The 18,587-nt window shown below is 36.9% G+C and overlaps 1 protein-coding gene across 1 annotated transcript; it reads left to right on the forward strand.

The window, feature by feature from the left end:
* Positions 1–399: 399 nt before the first annotated feature.
* Positions 400–18,127, forward strand: CCDC39 (coiled-coil domain 39 molecular ruler complex subunit). The gene is made up of 20 exons (XM_010217819.2): positions 400–509; positions 666–785; positions 1,804–1,950; positions 2,425–2,583; positions 3,199–3,291; positions 3,383–3,511; positions 4,195–4,386; positions 6,034–6,137; positions 6,496–6,628; positions 6,992–7,186; positions 8,076–8,240; positions 8,918–9,055; positions 10,019–10,227; positions 11,804–11,927; positions 13,959–14,118; positions 15,490–15,596; positions 16,958–17,098; positions 17,236–17,415; positions 17,620–17,708; positions 17,990–18,127. Exons 1-20 carry the CDS (start codon positions 405–407, stop codon positions 18,117–18,119), a joined length of 2,820 nt encoding a protein of 939 aa, XP_010216121.2. The 5' UTR covers positions 400–404; the 3' UTR covers positions 18,120–18,127.
* The last annotated feature ends 460 nt before the right edge of the window (positions 18,128–18,587 follow it).

An 18,587-nucleotide genomic window follows, 5' to 3' on the forward strand; every position in this document is an offset into this window, starting at 1 on the left:
TAGAGGCTGCCTCAGGGAAACTACGGAAGACATGAACAAGGAAGGGGCAGGTGAAAGGTGTGAGCTCAAACACTGCAGGTTACCAGCAATTAAACGAGCTGGGGGTTCACCCAGCAGCCTGGCTCTCACATTGGGCACAGGGCAAGATTTCCACAGCCAACAGCCGCTTCGCTCCATAACAAACTGGCCACAGTACTTGATGGAGAGCGCAAGTCCGTCCAGAAGGCTGCGAAAGGCCGGCGCTCCGCGGTGTTCTTTAGAGGAAAGGAGCGGCCGGGCGAGCGGCCGCCAACGGCTCCGTGAGGCGGCGCCGGGGCGGGGCGCGAGGCGGGCGCCGCTGCCGTTGCTAAGGGCCGCGCGCCGCCGCCATGGAGGGCGCCGCGGCCATGGAGGGCGCCGCCGTCATGGAGGGCGCCGCCGCCGCCACCTCGGTGCTGGCCGAGCTGCGCTGGGACGATGGCTACGCCGTGCCCGTGGCCAACGCGGAGAACAGGGCGCTGGAGCAGGAGGTGAGCGCGGCAGCCGCAGGAGCCGGCTCGGACCGGCCCTTCCTGGCGCCGGCAGCACCGGAACCCAGCACCTTTCCCCCCGCCATTGTGCCCTTAAGTAGCTGCAGGTGACTAGATGCCCAAAGTAGCTAATTAACAACTCTGACTTCAAAACAGCTGCAGAAGATGCAAAAGGAGAAAGTAAATCTGCAGAACCAGCTGAGTGACACTGACGAGCGAATAGCAGCAATGACATCTCACTTAAAAAACGTGAGACAGGAGTTCAGCTTCACTCAGGTAAACTGCTTGCCAAGTACATGTGTTTTATTAGCCACACTGGTGACGTCAAGGTTTTTCTGTGGCTTGTGTCCCCGTGCATTTTGTTACTTGTGTTACGGATTTCTCAGGCCCTTCTTATAGGACTTGCATGGGAAACATACATTAAATCATGTGTCTTAGTGACCATACTTGGTCATTGAAAAAGCCACCACACAATGCATTTTACAAATCTTTATGAAAAAATATTTTCACAGATAATATGAAAAATGTGGTCCAAGTAAGAGAGGAAAAAAAGTTTTTTTTTTTTTTTTTTTTTGGACTTGACAATGAAATGAGATGGTCAAGGTGTTGAGGGACCTGCAGTTGGACTCTATTCATCGGCTGGAATGGACAGCTTAAAGTTTCAAAAACTGCCAAGTCAGGTAGAACGCAGAACTGCCACATCAGTTAGAAAATGCTATGTGAAAAAGCCTTAAAGACCTTCCCTGCAGGGGAAGAGCCTCTCCAGTTTTGCAGTGCTGCATTCAAGTTTTAGTTTGCCGAAGAAGAAAGAAGCAGCACAAGCCATTCTCTGTGTATGAGAAGCTTCTAGTAAAGATTAATTATTGTAAAGATCTCTCAAATCACTTTTGTCAGGAAGATTAGGCAATACAGAGGTCTCGCCCTAGGCCAGCCTGGTGCATAACTCAAAACAATAAAACCACTTCTCTTGATGTGCCTGCGAGTGTCACAGAAAGCCCTCTGCAATTAAGAGACTGAGATTTTGATTTGAAGAGATTAAGATTCTGAAATATTTTTGAATTGAGTAATTAAGATATAAATGGCTGATCTGTGAATATGTGATACTGTGCAGTGGGTATATTATGATATGTATTTGAGATACTAAAATTTGAACACTAAAGCTACTCTGAAAATTTGTCTATTTAAATCAAAATCAAGCCATTTCTGAGTTCTGATTTGGTTGTACATAATTTTTTTTTTTTTTTTGGAGATAAAGGTCTATAAATGTAAAATGCTGAATTGTATTATTCTCTAGTCTCTTTACAAAGCCCGAGCAAATGAAATTGTAACTGAACAACACTTCAAAGCCCTTGCTGAGAGAGAATGTGGACGTCTCAAAAGTGAGATTAAACGACTGGAAGATGAAATAGTTTTCTTAAGAGAAAAGAAAAACAGTCAAGAAGTAAGATTTAAACATTTTTAAGAGAACTTCCATGTTTCAGTTTCGTGACCTTTTTTTGCGCTAAAGCTTCCAGAAGTCAAAAAGTTATTTATATGTAAAACTTATAAACTAGAAGTGATCTAGATGTACTTTTCATGGTATGCATAAAATAATGTTGAGTAACTTCTTACCTAGACTGGACAAGACTTAGCAAGTATTACCTAGAGGTTGAAAGACAGTTATCACATTCAAGAACTCAGGAACTCAGTGTAATGAATATTGGTATATTGACATATATAGATATTGATATCACTCTCAAAGTTATAAAGGTGGGCTAACAACAGCGGGACTCTTAAGGCCAGATGTCAACTCTGACAATAAGATCACTGTAAACTTAAGTTCTCACAGAAGCTTGACCTGGTTGTTTCAGTTAATATTATATGTCTAATAAATTCTGTGAATATTAACCCTTTAATTTATTTCAAAACTTATTAGAATAATATAAGCAAAACCACTAAGAAGCTGGAAGACCTAAGACAACAGGTGAACTGTGATGAGGAAGTTTTGGAGAGTTGGATAAAGGAATCAAATCGTAAAGATAATGATACTATCACAATTCAGAAGTATGCACAACGAGATGAAGAGAAACTAGGAGTAAGTAAATCTAACAGCAATTTTGTAGAAAGAAAAACAGAAACCTATTTTTAGCACCTGAAGACTTTGTTATATTGTCAAGTCAAACAAGACAGAGAAAAGATTTGTAAAACAGTGCTTTTAAAATATGATGGTTTCCACTTAGCACAACAGTGTAATTCTTTTTAAGGCTCATTTTAAAGGACAGAGAGAGATTAGATTTTACAAGGCTGAAAGGCATTAATTTCCTTGTTTTTCTGGATAAAATTTAAGTTTTACCTAGATAAGAAAGTGTAATAGTAATTTCTTGTAGTCATTAGAAAACTGTGCCACCAGTTGTAAACATAGTTCATTGTGAAGTGTGGAGTTTGCTTTAAAAAACTAATGCCAGATATGTATAGATAACATAGATTTTTTTCCATTAGAAGTGAATTTAATAATACTGAGGATAAAGGCTATTTGAGTAAAACTGTCTAGAGTTATGAAAGACAGTATAAACAGATGCTGCAGTCACAAGTTTAGATTTCATAAGGATTGTTTTCCACCCTTAATTGTACCAGAACTTTAAAAATGTCTGACATTACATATTCATTATTATCATTACATACATTATCCTTTCATATCATCTCATTTCAGGCACTAACGCTCCAAGTAGAAAAACTGACCATGCAAGCAAATCAGAAACACAGAGCTCTTGATAATGAGCTTATAGAAACCATAACAGCTCAGGTTTGTGCTTAAAGTTCTTGAAGATTTATTGCAATTTTTTTTTATTATTATTCTTAAATCAGGAATCATAGCAGTCCTTCCTTTTAAACAGATAGAGCTTGACAAGACAGCTGAAGATTTTCGCCGAGTTCATCGGGAAAGGCAAGAAGTCATCAGGCAGTGGGAGAATGCAATTGAACAGATGCAAAGAAGAGATCAACAGATTGATCACTGTGCTATGGTAAAACTCTGTTGTGACTGATCTATATATCTGTCTTATTTATATGTAAAATTGGTTGGAAATCACCACTCTCCCATGTAGAACAGTTTTGGATGCACAGTGGTCTTGTGGTGACTTCCTGTATTCTATATTAAGTTGTTTCAGAGTTCAAGTATTACAAAAAGATATGCAAAAGCAGTGCTTTGTTTTGATTAATTTTATAGTCAGATATGAATTACCTTTATTATGAAAGAAGTATCTCTTAGCGTAAGTAATGGTGCTGTGCTTTATAAAAGGTTTGATTTTCATTCTCAAGGTGATCAGAAGACCCAAAGCATGCAAGTCTTAGAACTGCTGTTTCTCTGACCTAAGCAGCAATAAGACGGAGTGTTGTTTCTTAGCACACGAGTGCAGAAAAACTGCAATGAGAGATTTTGTGTTTGGGCAGTGATTTCAAAACAAAAACAAATGCATGACTACTCTGTATGTCACAGTTATGACAAATAATCATATAAAAATTGGTCCCTAGGTGCACCCTGCAAATCCAGACAGGAAACAGCATTCTTGAACTTGAATGGTATGACAAATAGGCTGTCTCATGCAAATGGAAGTCTTAACAGCAATCTATCTGCTGTCTGTATGGTTTTCTAATGCAAAGCTTATTAACTAATGCAAGCAAGTCTGAAATGTTTTTATTCTGATAGTTAATAACAGAGATAAAACAGGAGATGCGAGAAAAAGAGACTGTCCTCAAAGAGAAAACCTCCTTTTTGATAAATGAAACTGTTAATAATGCGGAATATGAAAAGGCAATTTCTTCTGCTGAGCGGGAAGCTACTAGCCTGCGAAACGAGTATCAAACCCAGGACACCTACAGAGTTCAGCTGCAGGATGAGGTAATGATGACCAATAGTTTAGAGAAACAGATTGTAAAAATCTCTAATTTCTAACTAGATAGAGGAAATGTCAGAGTAAAAACTGATGAGGAGCATAGTGTAAAACCGAAGTCTGTTCTTTGCAGTCTGCTCTTGATTATTTGCATCTGAGTCACAAATTCAATCCCTTCACAAATAGGATTGAACAAGAGCAGAAGCACAGCCACTGAGATGACCTTGAATTCTCTATTGCACTGGCATAAGATAGGTAAATTTTATCTTGAATTGTATGCTATTAAACACTTCAGAAGGTTTGTGCCTTGCTGTTAGCATGCGTAGCCTGCAGAATTGAATGATGATGAGAGAAATTTCTTCTGGATTCCAAAAAAACTGTTACCCTGTGCTCTGAAAAGTAAGTGTTGATAGTCCTTGCAGTTACGTTAAAATTAGTGGGGGATCAAAAAAGGAGAGAGAGAGTGGAGAAAAAAAAAAAAAAAAAAAAAACCACCCACAAACTTCCACATAGCTTTCTAATCAAGAGGCAGTAGGAAAGGGCGGTCCTAATGAACAAGCTGTGATCAATTCTGTTAGTTATTATATTTAATCTGTACTTAGCATTAGGAATGAGCTGCATTGCTACATCTCTTAAATGCTTTTATAAGTAGTTGTCAGAGGTAATTTAAGTCTCCAGAGTCTGTTAAGAAGGGATACATTTGTCTTACTTTTCTGTTAATAGGAAAACAGTAACACTAACACTGTCTGGGCTCAAAAATATCTCTATGTCTCTATTGTGGCATTAAATTTGGATAACTTCTCTCTATAGAAGCTGGTTCAGAAAGTGATATCCTAATTAAATTATCCATATTCTACATGACTAAAACCACCCCCCTCAATCAGAGGTTCCAATGCAGGGGAAAAAAGGCTTTGGAGGCCGGATTCCTCGGGCACCTCCCAAGCTGGAGGCTGCTCCATTACCCTGTACTTCATGCAGACTTGAAGAGTTCATGAGATTGGCAGATTTTTCTCTCTAAACTGTGAGCTCCTTAAAGATCTCCAAAAATTAATGCCAGGTAATGTGTTTGAAAACAGCGTCCCACTGTTGTGTGTCAGAGCCTCTGTGGGATATAATTGAGAAACCTGCATGAGAAAGCATCTGAGATTTACATTTCACCCTGAATAAGAGAGAAACCTGCTATATACTTTTGAACAGGTTATGAGGTTTCTCTTAAAGCAAAGGCAATTACATTTAAGCTGTTAAGTGATACCATGAAGACTAATGAGCTACTTCTACAGTACAAATATTCCTATCCTATTTATACTCAAAAGTTAGGAGTAGAAATGGTGATTAGATATGTAAGAGTATCCATGGTTACAAAGAACCTCAGCAAAATCAGATATGCTCTATAAAAATCTGGTTCTACTCATACAGATGCTGTTGGACAGGGGTTGCAGCGTCCAGCTAGTTCATAATCCAACCTGCAACTTTCATAATTTTATGAACATTAGTTAATGACTCCACCAGCTGTGCTGCTGTAAATGAGCAGAGAGTTTGCAGCACTTTTCATTTAGAAAACTGTTACATTTCAATAAATAAAACTCAAAATTCTAAGAGGCCCTGCCTGTAGCAAAGTGAAAATGGAGCAAACAAACTCTTATTTAATTTATTAGCTGAACGCTCTGAAATGCACTGTGGCAAGAGCTACTTCTGATCTAGAAGCTTCAAGGATACAAGTATCCAATCTGAAGAAGGAAATTCAGAAAAAACAATCCAGGTAAGAAACAGACCTTTAGAAACATAGTTTGTAAGAGTTAGTTATGTAATCAGATTCCTGATGGAGCAAAGAACTTTAATGATGTTTATTAAGACATCCAGTTTTCTGGTTGTTTCACTTCCTGCATAGGTTCTGGCTCTGTACAACTTGAAAATACTCCGGGTAATCCTTGCTTTTAAAGCAGATGTAAAATCTGAAGAAGTCCTTGGTTATCATACATTCAAGTTTAGCAACTTTATTATGCAACTGCTCAATTAGATATGATATTTAGTTTTAGCAGTGTTATTAAGTTAAACTGAAAGTTGCATGTACACCTCATGCTTTTTTTTTTTTTTTTTTTTTTTTTTTTTTTTTTTAGATTAGTCTCTCTTAAAGAGCAAAATGCAAGTCTTTCCAGTAAACTGAGGCTTGTGACTGAGAAAACCCTGACTTCAGAGGAGAAAGCTTTGAGAATGGAAGAAATATTAAAGGAAGAAGAGAAAAATGTCAAGGTAGTGTTCTAAATTGTTTCTGCAAATAAGGATTCATTTGAAATTTGTAACTTCTATATTAAACAAATGATTATTTACTTATTAGAATGGAATATATATATTAATATGATAATTAGCCGCTTCATCTCAAATTTTCCGAAGGGTAGATAAATATCATCATTTGAATCATAAAAAGTCATGTCATAGCAGGGTATGATCCAAGTTTATTTAAAAAAAAAATCAAATATTTTTCTACTCAAGTGTTTTAAAGACCTATGAAATTCCACATTACTATTAGTTTGTATTTTTAAATCTTCCTATATATGACTTAAAAAGGCAAATAATTCCTTAGAATAACTTATTTAATCATTAATTTGTCATCAGGAAAAAGAAACAGAAATGAAGCATTTGAAAGACCTACATTTCAAGAAAACCCAAGAGCTAAAGACAGAAAAGGATAAGGAGAAGAGTATTGTGGCAGAAATCGAGGGAAGTCGGACAGCACTTAAAAATCTTAACAGTCGTCTGCGTAAACTTGATGCAGATGCATTAAGACAACAGGAAATAATGTATAAACAGGTAAAATGTTAACAAGCCCTCCCTTTGTTACTTGCTCACAGTAACAATAATACGAAATAGCTTAAGTTCTATAATTTCGACCAACATCTTTGAGAAATTCTGTGCCATGTTAATTTCAAGTCTGCATTTCTGTCTCTAAATGTATGAATAAAACTGGAATAACTGAAAGTTGTTCTATATCACCCATGTTACGTGCACGCATATTTCATTATTTTTGGATCTTTTCCTTTTGCACTGATTTCTCAAATCAATTCTTTACTTTGATCCCTGTGAACCACAGACACCTCGCAGTAAATTTTTAAAGAGATACAAGAGGTACATGCCAAAATCCTGTTATTTACTAGTGGGATTTTGTGCATATTTCCTATGCACTACTTTGAAAGTCTGCCCTTTTCCATCAACATCTGCTAGTAAGATGGCAACTCCACTGTAAGCTTCCCTACAGCAGACTTTGCTGGGTATGTTTTGTTATTCTTACACAACATTACTTCTGAATCATTAGTCATCTAAGAACATTTTTGCTGTTTCACATTAATGAGTTTTAAAAGCCATAGATTATTATAAAACACTAGTTTAATTAGGTGACTGTCCTAAAGCCAACATCTAGTTCCAAGTTTGGATCTCATATGTTAGCATTAATGCAAGGCTGCAACTGTTTATGCTTATCTTAGACTATTGCTAATTTTCACTGTTGCTAGATAATTGCTTAGACTATTAATTGCCAATTGCTAATTAATAATTGATAATAATTGCTAATGGATAATTGCTTAGACTATTGCTAATTTATTGCTAGACTTATCTTAGACTATTGCTTATCTTAGACTATTGCTTATCTTAGACTATTGCTTATCTTAGACTATTAATTTATTCTCTTAAACTATTTTAACAGGATTTTTACATTCAGCAAGTAGAGAGACGGCTATCACGGTTAGAAGGGGAGGTTAATGTGGATGAAAAGCAAGTTCTGGAAGCAAAAGTTGCTGAACTTAAGAAAACCTTAGAAGAAAAGAAAAATACATATAATATTTTACATGGACAACACAAGAAACTTCAGGTAACTTTCTAGAACATTAGTCTTTTTCCTGCAGTGGAATTAAGTAAATTAATTAAGTGCATTTCTTATTAATAATTTGGTACTGAGTTGAAATACATGTAACCCAACTTGCTATCTCATTCTTTCCCTGTACCTTCCCAAAAGTTCATCATTACTGTATAAATAAGATGCATTAGCACAAAGACAACTTGTTGAAATGTTGGGAAGACAAGCTGAACTTTCATTTCAAGACATGATAAGAGCACTTGGAAATGTCTGAATTTATCATTAGAATATCTGAAAATTACAGATTGTTATTCTTTGACGCTACTCTCTTTGTATTTTTTCATAAAAGTTGTACATCTGCATTTAGAATTCTAAAAGGTAGCATTACTAAATTGAAGGGGCAGTATTTATTAATACTCTGGAGTCTTATCAAATTCAGATGGTTTTATGAAGATGAATTAAGACTCTGTAAGTGAGCACCAGACATATCAGGCCTTGCTTTTATTTCTTTTTTTAAACCAACACCAAATAGTATTAGAATTATTAGCTGAAAGATTCAGACAGTAGCACATGGGCTCAAGATGATGATGGTCCCTGGTACCAAGATTTTAAAATATGTAATTTAAAATTACCTGATTTTGGCATTACTTGTACTCACTGAACTTAATTAAATATAACTTACTTGGAAACAGAATGATGTCCAATTCATCAAGAAAGCTATGGATAAAACAGGAGAAGAAACAAATGATGTGATGATCAAGATAAATGAACTAAATCTTTTTAATGAGAAATCAGATCAGGAGTTAAAAAAAGCTAAAGCTATTAAGCAGGTACAGTATTATTTTCCAAATTTACTTTTTTTTTTTTTTTTTTTTCCTACATAGCCTCATGAGCTACCATACCACAGTTTCTTCGCTCACACCTTTCTTCTCAAACTTTGATTTGATGTCACTTTCATGGCTATGATCTTAATATGCCCATTAAACAGCACTCTCGGACTTGTTTCTTCCTCTAGCCAGCATGCCTTCTCCCAGTATTAAACTTTCATTTTCTATTATGCTGATTAATTTTGCTTATTAAATTTTGAGATTTTTCAGGAGACAGTTTTGATCTATCAGCCCTGCTGCAACTTGCTGCACTTGCTCCCCAGAACTATCTCTTTCCCTAACCTAGAAGATTTTTTAGGGGCTGAAATTCAGGTGAACAAAGGAAGGAAGATGATAGTGTGAGAAAAGTCAGAGTAGAAAAATAGTTACAAGCTTGGGATACACAAGAGTTTGTTTTATTGATTCAAAGTATTCATGTGCTAATGAGGTTCACAAATGACTACACTTCATGTGCTTTGATATATATAAGGTTGCTCATAATACATCATAATTTGTAGATATACAGAATCTATTTTTCAAGACACTGTAATGTCTCAAATGACTTGTAACAGCCTCAGGTCTGCTTCATTTCTTTAAAAATCTTTATAATCTCATAATTCATAATAGCAAATTACAAGAAAGTTGCACGTGAAAATGCCTAATGACCCCTAAACTCAGTCTAAATTAGTGCTTCTGAAGAATTTCTAGAAAACCATTCAGGAAGCAACTTACCCATGCAGCGTTCACCACGTAAACTGTTAGCAAAGGAGGTATTAAGAACATCCTTAATGCAGAGCAGAATGAGTCTTACAAATGTATATACAGAGGATAAGAAAATGGATGCTTTATATTTTCATTAACTTATTTACAAATATCTAAATAAAAAGGATACTTTCTTATTCTGAGCTTTTTTTTGACATCTGTTAGGAGATGATGGTTGAAGAAAATCTCTTAAAACTAGAACTGAAACGTCTTCAAGATACCCTGTCTAGTAAGGCAGAGAAAGTTCTCACACTGGAAAAAGAAAAATTGAAGTTAAAAACAGCGATAGCAGAAAGAACTGAAGAAATTAAGATTCACAAGGCAATGATGGACTCGCAGATAAGACTTGTGGATCAGGAACGTCAACGCATAAGGTCATTATTCTTTATTTTCAAAATCTCTTAACAGTGAGTTAAGAACCACAATACAACTTAAAACACACTAAAAGGTGTTTCCCTAAAAATCCTATCTAATCATTCTCCAAATGCTTTTTCTTTCTCCCCCCCCCCTTTTTTTTAATCTAATAAAAAAGCAACTTGTTGTCTTCCCTATTCTTAAATTGTTTTATTAATTTAATGGCCCAAAATGTTAAATGTAAAACTTCAGTTGAAGTCAACTGAAACTTAAATTTAAAATTTCTACCTGTAAGATGAGAACTTCCTTACAGAGGAATAAGCATTTTACTCTATTCCACCAACCACCAGAGAAATTGAGGATGAAGTAAATCTTGTTCAAAATCATATACTGAACCATTGATCTTTTTGCCTACCCTTTCTTTGAAAACATGTCTTTCATTTTGAGCTTTGGACAATGTCTCTTTCCCTGTTGTCCTGTATCATGGGTGGACAAGAGTGTGTTTAACCTGCTAGCAAAGATCCTCTCTACTATTGAGAGGAAACTTCAGCTGCAGATGTGCTGCTACTTTAGCTCCACAAAAGATTTTTTAAAGTAAAGCTTGCAGGTGTGATCCTGCATTTTTCAAAATAATCAAGAACTTTGAAAACAGCTTCTGGAGCTCTGACAAACTATTTCCAAGTTACTTTTGAAGAGGGTTTATTCAAAAGTACTTGATAAAACTTTGACTTTGGCTCACCTGTAAGATTTTCTTCCCCTTAATAAAGGAGTTCTTCACTATCTGTTCTGTATAACAAAATTCCTAGGCCTCCTGCAGTATATAGTTGACTCACTTGTGCTTACCTATTATGATACAAAAAACACTTTACAAAGCAGTCACACTTAAACTTTTCCCTGCTGTAATATGCCACATAGCTGTCAGTCTTTAGCTCTGCACTTCCAATATCTACATTGCTGTTGGTGGTTAAATCCAGCCAAAATTCAAAGCTTCAGCAGCTGAGTTGCAGAAATGTGGCAGGCTTTTTATTCACTCCTCAGCTAACCCCACCCCACACAATAGGAAATTAGAGTGATTTAGTGTGACTAAAGCTTAACTGCTCACTGAGAGTGCAGACTGTTTTTTTTCCCCTTTTGATAATTACACACCTAATTGGTACTTCCATGTAATTTGATTTGGGGTTGTTGCCTGCTGTTGCTTACGCTCATCCAGCAGTGGCAATATTAAGATAGCATCAGCAGGGGGCAGTTTGTGCAGCTGTAGGATTTAAATGCCAAGCCTTTAAATATTTTCTGGGGAGAGCTGTGACACAGCCTCCCATGATGCAGGGCTCTGGAATATGACAGTACATTTGACTCATTTTAGAACTGAGAAAGAACGGTGGATAGACAGGAAAAGAAAGGGTGGTGGGGGGAAGACTGTGGCTGAGGGAGAACCAAAAGCCAGTATCGACTCAACTACTGCCATATCTACCTCCTAACACATGCACAGAATGCTTGAGTAATTGTAGCCAGTAATTTAAACTGCTATAGCAAGAACTGCCTGCAAAATATTACAGGACTTTCTCACTCCATTTATTTTTCCTTGAAATAAATTAGTGCTGAATTCCAAGATCGCCTAAACAAAATCGATAAACTGAGAAGCAGATACGAAATTCTTACTGTTGTCATGATGCCACCTGAAGGAGAAGAGGAGAAAACTCAGGCCTACTACGTAATTAAGGTATTGTGCTAGCTTCATAATTTACAGCTGAGGTAGTAGAGTATTAAGGTATAGATTTCCCTGGGCTCTATTACAGTAACTAAGACAACCTCCTATCTACAATTTGCTTTCAGTCTAATTGTTTTATGTTATCTGATACTGTTGTTTATTTAAATACTACAGGGATTTCAAATGAATCGCTGTGGTCAGTCCTGATGTAAGCAGAGACTTAATTTGGTGCATTTTGAAAATCTCAACAAATACTTACTTCACTGCTCATTAATCTTCTACATAGTCACTGGAAGTACTACTAGCTCAGTGGTAATCCATCCATAAGTGAGTTTATCACAATGTTTCATGTAATCTTACCTTCTTTTAGCATTCCCAGGGAATGTTATCTTGAAGTATTTATTTTACCATATTTTTTTATGCTTACATTGAAAAATGTGAGTTTCCTCCACTAACTTGCTATTCATCTACGCACATTTAAGCCTTTCATAAAAAAAAAAGTCTATATCCATAATACAATAGCTGATTTTGGAATATCCACATGTTTTCTGATTTGCTCCAAAATCAAAATGTCTCTAACAGTCATCTTGGGTCTACACACTTTTCTCTTTTTAGTGAGGAATTTATCAACGATGGTATTTCTGTTAGTACAAAATCACAGCAAGAGACCCTCAGTATAGCCCTTGTGGTCTCTGTGCGTGTACCCCCTACAAGTGTGATGGGGTACTGGCACAATATTACATTTCTGAGTAGCAGAAGAGCCTTTGAAGGAAGCTTTCCTAGTACAATGTTGCATCTGGCCAGGTCTTCCTACAGGACAACTATTCTGAGTTGCCACTCAGCATGCTACAGGATTTCCATCTAAATGAGCATCCACATTCTATTATTTCTTCCAAAGTCTCCTTCATCTGGCACTGTAACACCTTTTTGTACTACTGATATTAAAAGAGCATTTGCGTTTTACTTTCAAAGAAAGAAACCTGTTTGCTAATCCCCAACTTTGTAGCAAAGAGGATGAAAAGTACATAACATCAAAAGGTAATTGTCCAAGTCTACCCAGAAGTTGTAAGCTAAATCAGTTACCTTCACCAGGAAATAAATGCACACTTCACTGTATGCATTATCTTCCAAAGCAAGACGGGCTGCATTACTGACACCCTCAGTGTAGCCACTTGACATTGCATTCGGTTTACCAGACATCACATTGCCTCCAAAAAGCTTGCAGAAGGGTCTTCGATCGCCTCTTTCCTTGACAAGATGACAGAATTTCACCCATCTGCGTTCCAGTGGGTAAACAAAGATGATTACTTCAAGGTGAAGGAAAGTTACCTAAGAGTTCTCCAAGGTGCTTGGCTATTACTCACCTTCCACTGCTGCTTGCCTCTGGCAGGTGATGTGTAGCTACAGGGAAGCATTAGGGCTCTCTTTCCTCCAGCTCTCATAGCTGTCTCTGCACAGCACACCGTAGTCCTTGTCCCTCTGGTGGGGTGGTGACCAAGCAAAATACAGAAGCTACAAGGGCTCTAGGAAATCCTTCCCCTTCTCCTGCTGCCTGGGTTTCTCACCAGGCTCATAGATCAAAATAATGAAGCTCCCAAGTTGATAATTCCTAGAAAAACTGAAAGGTTTTTAACACTTCCTTGGTGGGTTTATGTAATGTACAAACTCAACTCTTAACTGAATTTTGCAATTAAAGGAAACTCAGAGGTTTTTGTCATGTCAGCAGGACAAAACATAAGAACTGTGCTAGGGGTTCTACTCATCAGGACTTTTTAAGCTTTGGTCTATATAAGGGGAGATACTCGGTAATAATGAAATGCACATGAAAACCTAAAGAACGTCAGTTACTGTAAATTCAGTTACTGTTTACTCTTTCCAGTTACCTAGTAGTTGAAATCTCAGAGTGGTTCTAACCCCATGGATAAGCTCCCTATCTACTCAGGATATTAACTCATAAATATTGCTGGTATTTTTTTCCGTTATAATTACCTTAATGTTTTTACCATCTGTTTCAGTCACCTAAAATACCAGTTTTCTTTTCAGGCTGCACAGGAAAAGGAAACACTTCAACGTGAAGGTGATGATTTAGATGCAAAGATTTGCAAAGCTGAGAAAGAAATTGTAGCTCTGGAGAACACTCTGCATGTACTTAATAACTGCAACAGCAATTACCGAAACTCCTTCAAGGAAGTTACTGAGACAAGTATGTAAAATGGAAATTGCTATTTGCTGTGCAACTTATGGATCATGGTATAAAGCTAGCATATATTGGGGAAATTCAATGACATGAGTGAATGAGAGAGAGACTAAACTGACAATAGCAAAAGGCAGTGTATTTCATACATTGCTATGACTTGGTTCAGCAAGGCAGAGCGGAAACAACTAAGCACAGAAAAAGGGTCAGCAAGACAGACTTTATGTTCACATTCTGTCATCTGATTAATGTAAACATCTCTAAATATTGCAAAAAGTCATGAGTAGGAAAAGTAAAGAGGCAAAGCATGTGAGCTATACAGTATTACTGGGAGAAATAAAGAAATCGGTACCGGGAGAAGGAGGGCCCAGCTAAGTGCATAGCTCTAACAGGAAAACTGGGCACACATTACCCACCGCAGTGCAAAAAGCCCTTCCTTCTCTGCTGGGCTCCACCAGGCATATCTACTAACTCAGACTAATTCCCTGGGTAGATTGAGCTGGCTTTGGCACAAAACCATCCTCAGAACAATCGTATCCCTTCCAGCGGTTGCTCAGTTACGGCCAGCCCAGGTAGAAACACTTGAGTGATAAACTGAAGCCCTTGGCTGCAGTATCCTTATCTGACTTGCATGTAGAAGGGGAGAAACAAAGCAGTAAGCTAGCATCAGGGACAAATGAAGTTTTATTGAAGAGTAAATTGCAGTGGCAGCAATTTTTAAAATATCAACAAGCTGGGTATTTTAAATTTTAAAATCGTAGCCCATTTAAAAGGGCTGGCATTTTCTCAGAATTCTAGAAAATATCTGGAGCATTTTTAAGTGTTTTTGTACTTGCTCTCCTTTTTCCACTGGAACCTTCTTTGTTTGGCCTTAAAAAAACACATCAGCACAAACAATTTACAGAATTGGATTATTTAACTTCTGTGCCCTCTGCTGGCTCTGGAAACAGTGGCTCTTAAATCATTATCTTTCATGATACCTGTTACTTTTTCATAGTCATTTGGGACAAGTGATACAGTTTAAAAAACAAACAAACAAAAAAAACCCAAAGAAGTCCTACACCTTGATGTATCTGTTAAAGATAACAAGGGAGGAGTAGTCACTACAGGTATTTTTACATCAAATTCTGTTAGTCTGTGGGTTTATTTGAAACAGTGATTTCATGCCTTCTGGTTATTTTTTAACATTTTATATGCACAGTTTATAATATAGTACAAGCACTATATGTATTTTAATCAATTGAATCCTTGGTCTAGCCATAAATGATGCAGAATATATTAGTACTTCTTCACACAGTTAAAATGAAGATTGAACATCTTAAGCTAGGTTGTGCACATTGCTTGTTCAGCACTTGACCGAGTTAATGTTTGGGATCACAGGTGAGGAGTTCAAGGAAAAACTGAAACTAGAAGAGGAAAAAAGAGCTGCTGATGAAAAGTACAGATACAAACGAAAGCAGATCAAAGAACTTCAGGAAAACCTCCAGGTGAGGTACAAGCAGAAGTTCCAGCTGAATAGACAAGGCTATAACATATCCCTTAACCCACACCAACCGTCTCATTGAAAGAACAGGAAATTCTGTGACAAATCTTCCCCCATTCCTTTTTACATCCCATACTTTGCAAAAGTGGATGCAATTTTTAGAAGGCTGTATGTCTCCTGTCAAAGCGATTTGAGTGCTTGTGATTCCCTGAGTCATAATGCACCTTCAGGCTTTTTAGTCACATACAATTTTAAGGTTAAAAATCCCACAGGCACATGGGGAAAATTATCCTCTGTTCCGGCATCCAGCTGCAAAAATGCTTATAAATTCTGCATACTCATTTGATAAAAAGAATGGAGGCAGTTGTAATCCTGTGTAGCATAATGTATTAGAGTCTAGTATTGCAGGATTAAAATTCATATGTCCTAGAAATGTCCCCTGGTGTCTAAGTCCCCAGATGTTCTAGGACATGATTTCCTGTTTTGCATGTTAAAGGTGCTGCAGCTGGTGGAAACAGTGTTAGCTTACCCAGAGAAAGCTGGCTAACTAATTTAGTGCACTAAGCACTAACACAAGGAAAGCACAATCTGTATTCAGCCCCCACATTTAGTATTTACTCTTCACTCTTTTTGCCATTAATGCACAAACACAGAGCCCTGAAGAAAGAGCAACGTTGATCTGTGAGGTGGGACATTTTACTTAAAATTTCCTTAGGTTAAAGGAAGCAAAAGGCACCCTTTTATATTCTAGATCAATGTTCAATATTTGATTAAGGTAAGCAAACATTCCTATTGCCTGTTCTAAACACAGGACATAGATCTTACTCAAGAAAAATATTACATTTGAGACTAATGAACAAGGACACACGTTTCCATCATGCAGCAAGTCCTAGGAAGTCATGAGGTTTTAGGACATGCTTTTTTTATGGAGATCATTTTACTCACTTAAACTTAAGGTATGCATCTCATCCCACAGGAGATGGCAATAAGTAACATACATGTTATTTTTAGAAGGACAGCTTGCACTGGTCAGTTAACTCCTAAAATATTGAGGGCTTTACCATGTATAACCCTTGCTGACAACAGCACACAGGAGTGTATGCTTTCAGAAGAGCTTAACTTCATTGTCACTACTCTGAAAGGCAAATTTTTAATATGGGTAAAGCAGTGGTCTCTCTACTTGGGTATTTATATATTAAACACTTCATCTGATAGTACGAGTTGCATAATTATTAATACTAACTGCATGAGGTACCTTTAAAAGCAAGTAGCAGCAGTAAGAGATCCCTTCAGATTTTATAATCACTTGGTGGTAGGATATCAGAACTGTTTTATAAACTTAAACTCTTTGATATGAATTTGTAGAGCATGGAAAAAGGTCTTGATATGATACTGAAGCAGGAGGCCCTTTACCAAGAGCAAAAAAACAAAAAAGAAGCTATTATTTTGCAACTGAATAAAGAAATAGAAGAACAGAAGCCAAAGCTAGAACGGGTGATAAAACAGGTTGGTATACTATTAATGATAAACTCCAAATGTATCGTGATAGAAAGCAGTAGGGTTAAAATTAGAGAATGTATACTTAGTAAGCTTCTGAAGAATAACATTTCTGCAGTAGCACATTTTTAACAAATATTTTCAAGTGTTCCAGACTATCCAAAGAAATTCAGTCTCTAAAGAAAACTAAAACAGAAACACAAGAAGAAAGAGACATTGATCTTCGTGAACTGAAAGACTTCAACAGAACCATTGACAAGCTGTTAGCTGATATTCTAGAAGCAAATCCTGATTTAACCACACCCTTTCAAATGTACTTTCACCAGGTTAGTTTTCTAGTTGACTGCTGCTAAAATTTGGATTCATAGTTCAGAGCTACTGATGAGTGTCCTTCAAAGGCAACTCAATTCTGTTATAAAGTATGTTTATGGTAAAAGAACTCATTCATCTGCGTTTTTTTTCTCCCGATATACCGAGTTCTATTACACAATCCTAAAGTCAGAGTGTTTTTCTCTCTCTCAATTTTCTAGTCCAATTTAGAACTTCCTACAATTTCCTCTGTTGGTGGTAGTCGAAGTTCTAGTTCGCCATCATCACGCAGCTCTCTGGCCTCCAGCAAGTAAGTGCTTTATATATAAGCTTTTCTTGATAACTGCCCCTAATAAGTACCTAGAATATGAAACCTTTCCCATCTTCAAAGGACATCCTTACAATATTGCTTTTAGCACATTGAATCAATTATGATCTAACAAGATTCCCATAGGTCTACTGCAGAAATCCATCATGTCTCTAGAATAAACACTCTTGCCAAGTAGCTTCATGGTAAACACCCTTTAGGAGAAGCTTTACTTTACATGTAGGTGTATTTGGTATTCTGAGCAACGGGCTTTTGTCTTTCAGATCCTCCAGAAGCACAAGTTCATCTTCTAGTCAGACTTCAGCACTTAAAGTCATAGATCTGAGTTTTTTGGTCAACACTTCCGCCGGAACATCTGCCAATGGTTCACAACCACCCAGAAAAAAATCTTAAATATTCTTTTCAAGTTGTAGTAAAGGCCTTTTACTAGTCAAGGCTTCTGAACTGGTTAAGCTGCACCTTTATTTAGCAAGATTTAATGGCAGCTAGAATCTTAGCACTAATTTCTACCAGAAATATGTTTTACCTTCTTATTAAAGCTTGCAATAAATTATATACTATCAGTTTTTAAGTGTATTTTGTGTTTTGCATAGTATCTTAATGGAGAGATGATAATGAAAGATTAAAATCAGTAGAACTATACTTTTCCTATCCAATTTATATGTAGCCTGTTGCCAAAAAGGTACTATGTTAGGAATTATTTTGAAAACTTGCTAATGAGATTCCAACCAATACTGCATAATCAGCCGGTCAGTTCTGTCTGCTCTGCCAATCATTCTGGAATCATTCTAAATAGGGAAAACTTCTTTTACAGCAACCATTGCCTTTAAGCTACTGCAACACAAATCCATAACAACATTA

The sequence above is a fragment of the Tinamus guttatus genome, unplaced genomic scaffold (genome assembly GCF_059628265.1).
Source record: "Tinamus guttatus ecotype Peru unplaced genomic scaffold, ASM5962826v1 Tinamus_guttatus_pri_ptg000198l, whole genome shotgun sequence".
NCBI classification, from domain to species: domain Eukaryota; kingdom Metazoa; phylum Chordata; class Aves; order Tinamiformes; family Tinamidae; genus Tinamus; species Tinamus guttatus.

Coding starts and splice junctions, on each gene's coding strand:
- CCDC39 (XM_010217819.2), top strand. CDS start 405: ATGGAGGGCGCCGCCGCCGCCACCTCGGTGCTGGCCGAGCTGCGCTGG. Junction 1,951..2,424: donor AAAAGAAAAACAGTCAAGAA/GTAAGATTTAAA, acceptor AAAACTTATTAG/AATAATATAAGCAAAACCAC. Junction 17,416..17,619: donor TTCAAATGTACTTTCACCAG/GTTAGTTTTCTA, acceptor TCAATTTTCTAG/TCCAATTTAGAACTTCCTAC.